Source organism: Castor canadensis, chromosome 14 (genome assembly GCF_047511655.1).
Source record: "Castor canadensis chromosome 14, mCasCan1.hap1v2, whole genome shotgun sequence".
NCBI classification, from domain to species: Eukaryota; Metazoa; Chordata; class Mammalia; order Rodentia; family Castoridae; genus Castor; species Castor canadensis.
Window position 1 is genome coordinate 65,237,555 of NC_133399.1, and position 12,077 is coordinate 65,249,631.

General features: G+C 36.5%; 1 protein-coding gene across 1 annotated transcript in view; it reads left to right on the forward strand.

Moving 5' to 3' along the window:
* The window catches only part of Tex15 (testis expressed 15, meiosis and synapsis associated), a 58,124-nt gene that overhangs the window by 19,679 nt on the left and 26,368 nt on the right, over window positions 1–12,077 (forward strand). Inside the window, exon 3 of the mRNA XM_020152136.2 lies at window positions 1,536–1,701. Within this exon, the coding sequence (XP_020007725.2) occupies window positions 1,536–1,701 (166 nt within the window). The remainder of the gene's footprint in view (window positions 1–1,535; window positions 1,702–12,077) is intronic.

A 12,077-nucleotide genomic window follows, 5' to 3' on the forward strand; every position in this document is an offset into this window, starting at 1 on the left:
AGTCAGTCTTGAATATTTGAGAATTCAGTATTTATGAATTTTCCTACTTGCTAAAATTCACAGTCAGTACTCAGCAGTGTTTTTTTATTTGTAATCTCAAAATTGGTACTCAGCAGTGCTTTTGTAGACATGGAAAACAGCCAAAAATTTGAGTTGTCCAGTGCACATGTTCCTAGGTAAGGTCTAATAAGGTGATCCTCTGCTGCCCTGTTTCAGATCTCATAGTGCAATTAAGTGTCCTTTTCAGAATCTTAGTGCTACTTCATATTTTTGTTAGTGATTTCACTGGTTAAAATGGTCTCCAAATGTAATGCCATTGTGAGGCCTAGTGTTCCTAAGCTTAGGAAAGTTATGTGTCTAGCATAGAAAACACATATTTTAGATAAATTTCATTCAGGCTCGAGTTCAGTGTTGATGAATCAACAAAATGTAGTTCATCTGTACATCAGACCTCATCAAAAAGTACTAAAGTAACAGAGTGCCTTTTGAAGCTACAGAAAAGTAACTAAACTTTGAAATTTGTGACATGACTGCTGATTTAAAATTAAAAAGCATAGTAGGGGTAGCGTTGTGAAACTAAAAACCGGTAGAACTTAAGGTCACATTACCCAGTGTCAAGTAACTCTTTAACCTTCTGGAATAGTGCTGGCTTGCTCATACATTCCAAAATGCCAATATGAAACCTGTTGAACTTGCAGGCGGGTAGGTTCCTCAGGCCAGGAGCATGGAGAAGAATTTTTAAAATATCTTCTTTAGGAGTATATTAGAGAGCAATTTTCACCATTGCTGAGTCTGGTTTGTTTTACAAGGATGTTACCAAAAGGACATATGCAATGCTAATGGCATTTAGATTGTCAAAAATTCTACAAATGTTTGTGGGAACCTCACCCTTTCCCTAAGAATGGTAGCTTTAAATGTAAATTGTTGCCTTCCATTACCAATATGGAATACAACCATCCCGAGTTACAAGAATCAATTATTTCTCCCTGCTTTCCTCTGACTTCTCAAGGTTTTTTTTATCCTTTTCTGCATCTGTTAGAGTGACAGTTTGGAACACTGTCCTGTGAAAGTCTGTTTCCTCTTACTCATGCCACTGTATCATTTAGCAGTTTGCATGTTCTGATACATTGGCAATCAAACAACCAGATAATTTTCTAGTATGTGAATTGCCTTACTGACTTGAAAAATAACCAGAAGTATTCATCTGCTAACAGTAGTTACCAGTTTTGTATAATGATGCACATTGTTAAGAGTCAGTGTACAACTTAACTTGAAAATAATAACCTGAATTCTAGAACTGTCTTATAGCTATGTCGGCTTTTTAATTACTCCAGTAGGTATGTGAGAAAAATAAAGTTAATGTTGTGGTTTACTGTGGTAAAACTTTAAATGTAAATTGCTGCCTTCAGTAGCTAATGAAATTTCGAAGCACTTGATTATTTTGTGGCTTTCATCAGATATACAGTTATCATTGTACAAATGTACAACAGTGTCATTTAAACAGGAGTAACTACTCTCCCTTTCTTTATCTTTAGTTTACTTGTCACCTTGTTGCACCAATACTAGAGAGTATAGTTTCATACATGACACGTTAAAGCAGTGCAGGCTTGATATAAGCTGTGATCTGCAGTCTACATGGCAGCTTGGAGATACAAAACTGGTGCACAATGAGGATCTGGAAAAAAGTTTTACTGCTAAGAGGTAAGTTCCTACAGTCTAAATAAGTTTGAGATTTTGTTTTGTTTTTATTGTGAGTATGAAGCTAATTTATTTCTACTATTTGAGATTTAATAAGTATTACTATGAAAATAAGTACAGACGTTTAAAAATCACTACTAAGAAAATCAGTAGATTGTTACCTTCTAGTCTTTTGTGATACAGAAAAATTTAAGTATGAGAAGATAATATCAGTGTCTGACATCATTGATCATGCACTAAAGTTACCAGGTTTCAGACACCCTTTCTTTTCTTTTTTTTTTATTGCTGTTCTTAGGATACAAGTAGTTACAACATATCATAGTTGAATTCATCCCCTCATCATTTTCCTGGAGTAGTTTCAGCAGGTCTCATTTTTCCATTTTTTATACATGAGTACATAACATTTCCACTATATTTCACCCTCCTACACCCTTGATACCAACCCCTAGACAGAACCTGCTCTCCATTTTTGAAAAAAAGTCAATTTTGTTTAAGATAGTTACACAGGGAGTTTCATTGTGACATTTCCATGTATATATGTATTACAACCTGAATTGCCTCATCCCTCTATTTTTCTCCTTTTTACCTTAGTCCCCTTCTTATGTTGATTTCAGCAGGTTTAAAAATTCTAAGACATTCTTGAATAGAAAGTACATCAGTCATATTCACCTTCTTAACTTCCTTCTTTTTTTTAAATTTTTTTATTCATTTATTCACATGCACATACATTGTTTGGGCCATTCCTCCCCGCTGTCCTCCCCACCTCCTTCTTCTCCCCCTAACCCCCCCTTGCTTCCAGGCAGAACCTGTTCTGCCCTTATCTCTAATTTTGTTGAAGAAAAGACACAAGCAATAATAAGAAAGACAAAGTGGTTTTTGCTGTTAACTTCCTTCTTTTACCTTCCCAATCCTGTTAGTGACCTCCCCTTAGCTTGACCTATTTTTCATAATTGCTTATATTTGTATTGCAGGCACACCTTTCTAATATTTTACTCTTGATAAATTTTTCAGAAGCACACATCAACTCATTTAGTAAGCAGCAATTTTGTAGATCCTTATACTTCCTGAATAATGTAAAACAGCAAAATAATCAGAAAGTAATTTTTTTTCGCTTGACCCAATACTTTAATTTAAGATATCTGGCCATTTCCAACTATTTCAGTAGAATCATTCTTTCTGGGTTGATGCCAACAGTCTGACATTTTTTTTAAACTACCCCTTTAGCTTTCTGGGGAGGCTAATTATGTTACTGTTATTTTGATAAGAAAGTTCTCATGTTAAACTGTGAATTTTTAGGTGTAAATTTTATGAGAACAATTTACAATAGCATTTTCGTGTTTTGAACCTGTCTCCTTTACTATTACGCTTCGAAACTTAAAGTCTAAGCTTGATAGACCCACTGTAGAACTTGCTGTTGTTTTCTGTTTTTGTTTTGGAATAAATTCTTATTGACTCAAAACATGCTGGCCCCTTGATATGAGTTTGGAGGTTTGGAATTGGTGTGAATGGCAGAATTAGTTGACATACTTTCTTCCTTCTAAAAAAAACCACAGTTCTGAGTGATGGTAGTAAGGAAAGTATGTATCTTGCCACTTCCACATTCAAAGAACAGTTTGATCAAAAGTGAATTTTTGGCACTGTTCTTTGGTTTTAGGTCTTTTAGGCATTTTTAAAATTTTGTTCTTTCAGTTACTTCTCCCACTTAGTATTTGGAAAAGTTAGAACATCTACTCAGTGACAGAGGGCATGTTAGAACAATCTCAGTGACCAGCAGTTGTAGGATTTGTTTTCTTAGGTGTTTGCCCAGTTAAACAAAAACTCACAAATACTAGTTTATCATAGTACTTTACAATCTATAGGTATGTGTCTCATTTCCCCTACCAGAACATGATTTTTGTTTTTGTGTCCATAGTGTAAAACTGAGTATAGCAACATAATTTGACATCAGTGTCAAATTAAATTACACTGTCATCTCATTTTTAAAATTGAGCTGATGCTAGACAGTAACCTTAAGTCACAAGTGGAAAGGAAAAATAAACAGAATTATTAGGAGCAGAAGGGAATAATAGAATGGAGAGATGAAAAGATAAAGTAGTGGTAACACTGCCTGCCTCTGGCTTTTTATTTTTACCCCTTCCCTTATAACAAGTTTATAAATCTCAGGAAAAGCAATTAGCTTCAAAAAGACAACAGTCTCCAGTTGTATATTCTACATACTACTTCTTAAGTGTGAAATAAAAACATCAATAATCAAACATCTGTATTAGACCACTCATTAAACATTGAGTGCTCTCTGAATCAGACATTGTATTTGTATACTCAAAGTAAATTCACTTTTCTTTTTAGCCCTAAAAACTTACAGTATAGTACAGAAGACATACAACTACATGTAAAACAATAAGGTTATAGTAAGACACAGGTGCACAGATGAGGAATTGTTACAAGAGCCTTGAGAGGTGTTTTGTTTTGAAAAGTTCAGAAACAAGCTGGGCTTAACTGGGTAAGAGAAATTAAATTTAATTTTCCTTAAGTTCATCAACCTGTTTGTATCATCTTGGCTCTTTTTTGTCTTAAGATAACTTTTAAACATTTTAAATTTATGTAAAAGAGATGTTTTAAACATTGTCAGTACCCACCTTGATACTATGGTTAAATGCATTATGTCTGAATTTACATTCCACCCCAATTGTGTAGTCTGAGCCAACCATGGTTAATTTCATCACCTTTATCAATGATTGGTTTCAATCATTGGTAGAACAAAACCAGTTTGGACAAATGACACACTAGAAAAAACTTGGCTTGGGGGTTCTAGGAAACAGAAGCCACTCTAATACAAACAAGGAAGCACAGCTTTCCAGCTACTGGTAGCAGCACCCCTGGGATAATGAGACTAATGTTAGGATGGCCTCGGTGAGCAAAGAGAGGGAAAAACCCAGATCCCTCAGTACAGTCTGGAATCATATAAATCAGGTAGCCCTTTTAGGGCTGATATGAGAAGGTAACTTATTTTTAAGCCAGTTGAATGGATTTCTCTACTGGAATTCAGTGATGTCCCAACTGGAATTGAAAATGGTACCAGGGAAGGGATACTTGTAGGTAAGAGAATCTAAAATTTTATTTAGGGAAAAGGGCACTAAGGACCCTCTTTGGTCCCAAACTCTATATTGGGCACAGTCTTGTGTTTCATGAAACTGTAGTTTTCGGAGAAATTACACACACCAAAAAAATCAGTATACTTAGAGTGCTTTAAATATTTCCTGCTTAGACCCAAGAACGATCGTTTTTTAATCATAGAAAATTAAAGATTTGATTTTCTAAAAAGATCTTTTCTGATCATGACCTCGTTTCACACTTCAGCTTTGCAGGTTTAGCTTGAAGTAGAGAATTCATCGTTTCCAAAGTTAGTGTGAATATAGGCTTACATGGAACAAAATTTAACAGGAAGCAAATATACAAGAAATCAAAAACTCTCTTGCCTTTAGGCTTTCTCAAATATCTTCTTTTAATTGTTTTCTCCCTATAAGTGGAACTACACAGAGAAATATTTTAAATGCAAAGAGGGAAGAAACATACAGTTTCATTTTAAAATTCAGTAGTTAAAGGTCATTGTAGATTCAGATTTGTGTGATGAGAAGGTCTTAGAGGTTGTTACCACGAGAAAGAAATTCTTAAGACTCAGCCATTGTCTGAATGGGTTCTGCTGTGGTTACCAGCTTTCGGAATTTCGAGAGCAAAGAATCTGAGCTATTTCTTTTTAGAAGAATATACTTTGTACCAAGGACTGTTAACATTGGTTATGGCTGTGTCATTCTTTACTGTGTGTGTGTGTGTGTGTGTGTGTGTGTGTGTGTGTGTGTCTGTGTGTGTGTGTCTGTGTGTGTGTGTCTGTGTGTGTCTGTGTGTGTCTGTGTGTGTATCTCTTTCTTGGGATTGAACCCAGGGCCTTACCCTTGCTAGGCAAGTGCTCTACCTCTTGAGCTATACCCTTAGCCCTCAGTTTTTACTTTTTAAATTTTAATCATAGTTAACTAACCAGAGTAGCCATCTCAGATAACTACTGAGTAGCCATCTCAGTTATCAGATCAACTGCTTCAGTACTATAGCTCTCCCCAAAGTGCAAGAGTAGTGATGCATGTAATTCAGGTATGCCAAAGAGAAACTATAGAGTGCTCTTTTTAAGTGAAAAAGTAAAAGGCCTCAATTTGGCAAGGAAAGAAAAAATTGTATTCTTAGGTTGCTATGATCAGTCTTCTAGCCATACTATGCACATCTGTGAATCCCAGCTACTCAGGAGGCAGACATTAGAAGGACTGTGGTTGGAGGCCAGCCTGCACAAAAAGTGAGAACCATTTCAACCAACAAACCAGGCATGGTGACACACCTATAATCCAAGCTCCATAGGAGGCTTAGGTAAGGGGATTGGGTTCATGGCCAGCCACAGGCAAAAACACAAAACCCTATCCAAAAGATAACTAAAGCAAAAAAGGGTTAGGGATATGGCTCAAGTGATAGAGAACCTGCCTCACAAGCATAAGGCCCTGAGTTCAAACTCTAGTACCATCAAAAAAAAAAAAAATCAGTCTTGTATCCATGAATTGTAAAGTAGGAAAAATCAATTTGTGCTAGTTTTGTAATCACACCTCAAACAGCAGAAGTTACAGCCACGGTGCATGATCAGGTGCTTAGTTAAGATAGAAAAGGCATTAAAATACACAGTTCAGTACCATCTACACTTTCAGACATCCACTGGGGAGTCCTGGAATACATCCCCCAAGGATAAGGGAGAATTGCCATATTGCTTTTTTGAGCCAGCTGGACAAGTACTTATCACTAGCAATCTGATGGATTTGAAAACTATTAAGTTCCCCTTTCAGGCTTTCCAAAGAAATAACCTCATTTTCTCTAACAATTTTCTTTTTTCTTTTTCTTGGTGATACTGGGGTTTGAACTCGAGGCCTCACACCTATTAGGCAGATGCGCTACCATTCAAGTCACACCCCACAGCCCTCTTTAACTGTTTTCTAAAAATCATACTTAAATGCTTTTATTTTCTCCTTTAAGTATCCTCAAGCTAGTGGAGTGGCTCGAATGGTTAAGTGCCTGCCTAGCAAGCATGAAGCCCTGAGTTCAAACCCCAGTACTACAAAAAAAAAAAGCACCCCCAGTAACTAAATAGCTCACCTGTACTTTGTTTCTAATCAGACTTACAAATACAGTTCCCAATGTTTTGATTTACTGAAAAAATACTGATTAGCTGGACACAGTGGCATGTCTGTAATCCGAACCTTGGGAGCGGAGATTCTGAGGATCAAGGGTTGAGGCCAGCCTGGGCAAAAAAAGTTAGCAGGACCTCATCTTAACACATAAGCTGGGTGTGCTGGTGCCAGCCTGTTATCCAAGCTTAAGTATGGAGGATCGAAAAACAGGAGATGCTATGTAAAAATTAACCTAAAGTGAAAAAGACTTTGATATGGCTCCAGTGGAAGAGTGAGTGCTTGTAAGAGTCCCTAAGTTCAAACCCCACTAGCACCAAAAAAAAAAAAAAAAAAGTTTATCTACTATATGTATGTTATCTTAGAACCTATTCTAGATGATGTCATTAACCTGTGACATATGCATTCCATCTTAAGCACTTACACCTTTATGCTTTATAGTTGGTTTCAGTAGGGAGAAAGCATGATAGCACAGCATTAATTAAAAGTTCACCAGCTTCAGAAAGATACACAAAATTACAGTCTTATTTCTACCACTTATTTGTTGTGCTATGCAAACTTTGATAGCTTCTCTATCAATGTGAGTTTTTTTATCTAAGTCTTTTATATTTACTTAACAATTTGTAAAATAGGAGCAAAAAAATGACCAAAATAGCAAACTCACCAGCAAGAATATAACTATGAATTTTAGCACTGGAGCTCTGGAAAGTTTCCCACTTTCAGGATTTAAAGTATGTGTTAGGTTTAGGGTCTAACAAATTTTGACACCCATTCCTCATTAGTATAGCTACATAAAAACATGAGAAAACATTTCTGAAAGTTACTCTTAAGGATCTTTTATACTTTTATATTAAAGATAATACTTTTTTTTTTTTTTTGGTGGTACTAGGGTTTGAATAAGTGCCTCACAGTTGCTCTACCACTTGAGCCACCACACCAGCCCTTTTTTGTGTTGGGTCTTTCGAGATAAGGTCTTGTGAACTATTTGCCTGGGCTGACTTCAAACTGTGATCCTCCTGATCTCTGTCTCTGAGTAGCTAGGCTAACAGATGTGAGCCACCAGCTCATGTCTAAAGGAAATAATCTGTCCTTTAGCATAGAATCCGATGCTTGGTAATGGAGCACTCTTGGTGTTCAAAGACAAAGCAAAGATCCCTTTGAGCTTTAGAAATTACAAGGGACAAGTTGTTATGTAAACACTATACTGAAAACTAAAAATATCAAATGAAAAAAATTTCCAGGCTTTATCAGTTCATCACAGACCTTAAGAGGTTCCAAATTTGTCCCGGGCCTGGATATTCCAGTGAACTGGCAAAATTTTTGTATGGTTTTTTTTATTTCCTTTATTCATATGTGCATACAATGATTAGGTCATTACTCCCCCTTTCCCCCCACCCCCCTCCCTTTTACTCCCACCCCCTTGCTTCCAGGCACATGGCAAAATTTTTAATCACCAGACATGCTTAGTCTTGGTTGTCTCCAAAGAATGCTGAGCTTACATGTACCTTGTACCTTCCCCCCTGCCTTTTTTTCATTTTTTATTAGCATATATTTGTTTTACAAAGGAGGTTTCATTATGATGTTTGCATTCATGTATACAGTGTACCCCTATCAAACCCATCCTCTCTGTATCCCTCTTAATCCCTCCTTGCCCCTTCTTAGAACAAATTCAATAGGATTCATTGTTCTAGTCTCATACATGTATATAGAATACTTCAACCATATTCACCCACACACAACCCCTCTCCTTTTGCCCTCCACTTGTATGCATCCCCAAACAGGACCTGTTTTACATTCCTGCTGTTCATTTTTAAGGACCAGATTCTGCATATTAGACAGAACATGTGATATTTGACTCTCTCAGTCTGGGTTATTTTGCTAAACATGATGATCTTGTTCCATTCATTTTCCTGCAAATGGCATAAATTCATTCTTTATGGCTGAATAATACTCCATCATGTACATATACCACATTTTCTTTATCCATTCATTGGTTAATGGGCACCTAATCTGATTCCATATTTTTGCTATTGTGAGTAGTGGTGCCGTAAACATGGGAGTGCAGGTATCTTGACTGTGTGTTGATTTACATTCCTTTGACTATATTCCCAGGATCACATGGTAGTCTATCTTTAGTTTTTTAAGGAACCTCCATACTGATTTCCATAGCGGCTGCACTAGTACACATTCCCACCAACAGTGTATAAAGGTCCTTTTCCCCCACATTCTTGCCAGCATTTGTCGTTTGTTTTCTTGATAGCCTTTCTAACTGGGATGAGACGAGACTTCAGTGATGTCTTATTATAAAAAAATCCTTTATCCCTCCCTCTCAGTAGACTCAGCTTGGTTTCTCATTGAACCTGTATCTCGATTTGCAAATCTGTTTCTGTAGCTAAACTGTCTTTGCTTTTACATTTTTAACTTTTGTGATTTCAGACTCAGAGCTTCTGCCATTTAACTCCTCAAATAACTTTGGAAAGCCAAACTTTTTTACACAACTTTTTAGAGCCAGAAATAGTTCTAAAAATTTATTTTTATCAGTTTTTATTATCTTAAATCATATTTCAGCCTAAATTTTTGTAATGTAATTCTAAGAGCATTCATAGAAAACTAAAAGGTATTATTATCAATACAAAACTTTAGGGAGTATTTTTTACTTAATTTATAGTGAAGTTTGTAGCCCTGAGCCAGATTTTTATTGTTACATTTTTCATCCCACTGAATCCCTTAAGATGATACAGCATTTAGCCAGCAAGATGACTTGGTATAATAAGAATTCGGCCCAAAATGTCAGTGATAATACTGTAGAAAAACCTTGCTCTAGGGTTTACATTCTGTGTCTTTAATTTATCACAGTGTATCTTTAGATAATGTTTTATTCACTTGTGATGTAGGAGCCCTACAGCAATATACTTCTGTTCACCTCCATCCTGTTGTTTTAATAAATTAGTGTTTTTTTGTAAGAATTGCCCCCTGGACATCGCTCAGAAAGTTAATGACTTTCTAAGTCCCAAGAAAAGCCAATTAAGAAATGAAAAAATGGGAGAAAGTATTAAAGTTATTTTGTGAGAATTAGCCCTTAACACTAACCTAGGGATCTTAGTGGTTCACAGAATCTACTAATGTCAAGTTGAAAACAAGAGCAGGAAATGCTGACTGTAGAATAAAGAGTGACATCTCCAGGAACTAGGAGAGAAGAGATCATGATGTAATCAGTCAATGAAATGTTACCATCTATTTTCTGGTCCTGTCTACTGTTAATGGGGTCATGGTTTTACATGCAAAAAAAATTAATGTGTTCATGTGCATAGTATACTCTGTACCAATTCTGTGAGAGTTGTTCCAGAAAATAAGTCTTAGAAGTATATGATTTTCAAGAACAAATTTCCTTTTGTGACAACATACATACCTTTGGTAGGTTCTGTAGGCTTCCATTGCAGATAGTCATTTGGAATCACATTTCTGTCCTAGCATCTGAACCACCTGGTGTGGCAATTGATACTGCTAATATTTTTTTTTTGGTGGGACTGGAATTTGAACTCATGCTTGCAAAGCAGGCACTCTGTCACTTGAGCCATCCCTCCAGTCTGTTTTGCTTTGGTTGTTTTGGAGATGGGGTCTTGCAAACTATTTGCCTGGACTGTCCTCAAATGTGATCCTCCCACTCGTAGCCTCCCAAGTAGCTAGGATTACAGGCATGAGCCACTGGTGCCTGGCTGATGCTGCTACCTTGATGAGCAAGGTACATAGAACACTTACTTCCCAGTTTTGGGAGAGGGGCTTACATTTAATGTGCTTAAGTAGGTCTTGGGGTTTTCTTTCCTTTAAAAACAAAACATTACTGATAAAGCCATTGAGCTCCAGTGAGAAAAATTTCCTCTCAACTTTTTAAAATCAAAGCTCACACAATTCTTTGGTTAAGGTCTTAACTGAAAAAGAAGCAAAGAAATTTATTAAGTGGGTCTTATTATAGAACTAGTAAAATCAGGAGTATCTACTTCAGATTATTTTCTCTAAGGAAGATTCATAATTTTCTTAATACAAAGATGAAAGTCTATAATCAAATATTAGCTTGTTTCTCACAACTGTTACCTATATCCTTGAAGAATGGAGACTATTCCTATTTACTGCCCATGTGTGTACCCAGATGTATAGATTCGTAGTTATAGAGATATTTATTCTTTCCTACATAACACAATTAGCAAGAATTTGAGTCCTGGAACTTCCACAGACAAGAGTTGGCATGTACATTCGTATCTCAGAGATGTTGTAGACTTGTTCCGGAATGCTCAATAAAGCAAGCACAAAATTTGTAGTTTCCTAATGCATATAAAAGTTACACTGTCCTTAAGTGTGTGACACTATTATATCTTTTAAAAATGTATGTACCTTAAACATACTTTATTGCTAAAAAAAAAAAAAGTGCTAACAACCCTCTGAGCCTTCAGTAAGCCATCATCATCTTGCTGATCTTAATCTTGATGCCACTGGCTGCACACTGATCAGGGTGCTGTGGCAATTTTTTTTTACATCCTCCCATGAATCTCAGATGTTTTTAATGGCTTCTGGGAGTGAATCCTTACCAGTTTTCAGTTTACTTTGCCCAAATTCATCAGAGGAATCACAATCTATGACAGCTATAGCATTACAAAATGCATTTATTAAACAATAAGACTTGCAGAATACAGGAACGGAACATCTCCATCAGAGCACTTAGGTGACCAGGTGCATTGTCGGTGATCTGTAATATTTTGTAAACAGATACGCTGCATCATCCAGGGTTTGTTAACTCAAATTTCAGAGTACAGGCAGAATAAATTTAGCATCATTCCTAAAGCCCTAGGGTTTTCAGAATGGCTAATGAACACTGCCTTCAATTTAAACTCACCAACTGCATTAATCCCTAACAAGAGAGTCAGCTCTTGAAGCTTTGAAGCCAGGCATTGATCTCTTCTTTGTAGCCATGCAAGGCCTGAATGACATCACCTTTTGATAGAAGACTATTTCATCTGTTCTTTGGAGTAGTCATCATCAGTTATCATCAGTTACCTGAATTTTCTGAAAAACTCTCTGCAGCTTCTCCATCAGCGCTTGCTTTTATGGTGTGGAGACAGATCCTTTCTTTCATGAACTCACCTGTGCTAGCTTCATACTTTTCTGCAGCTT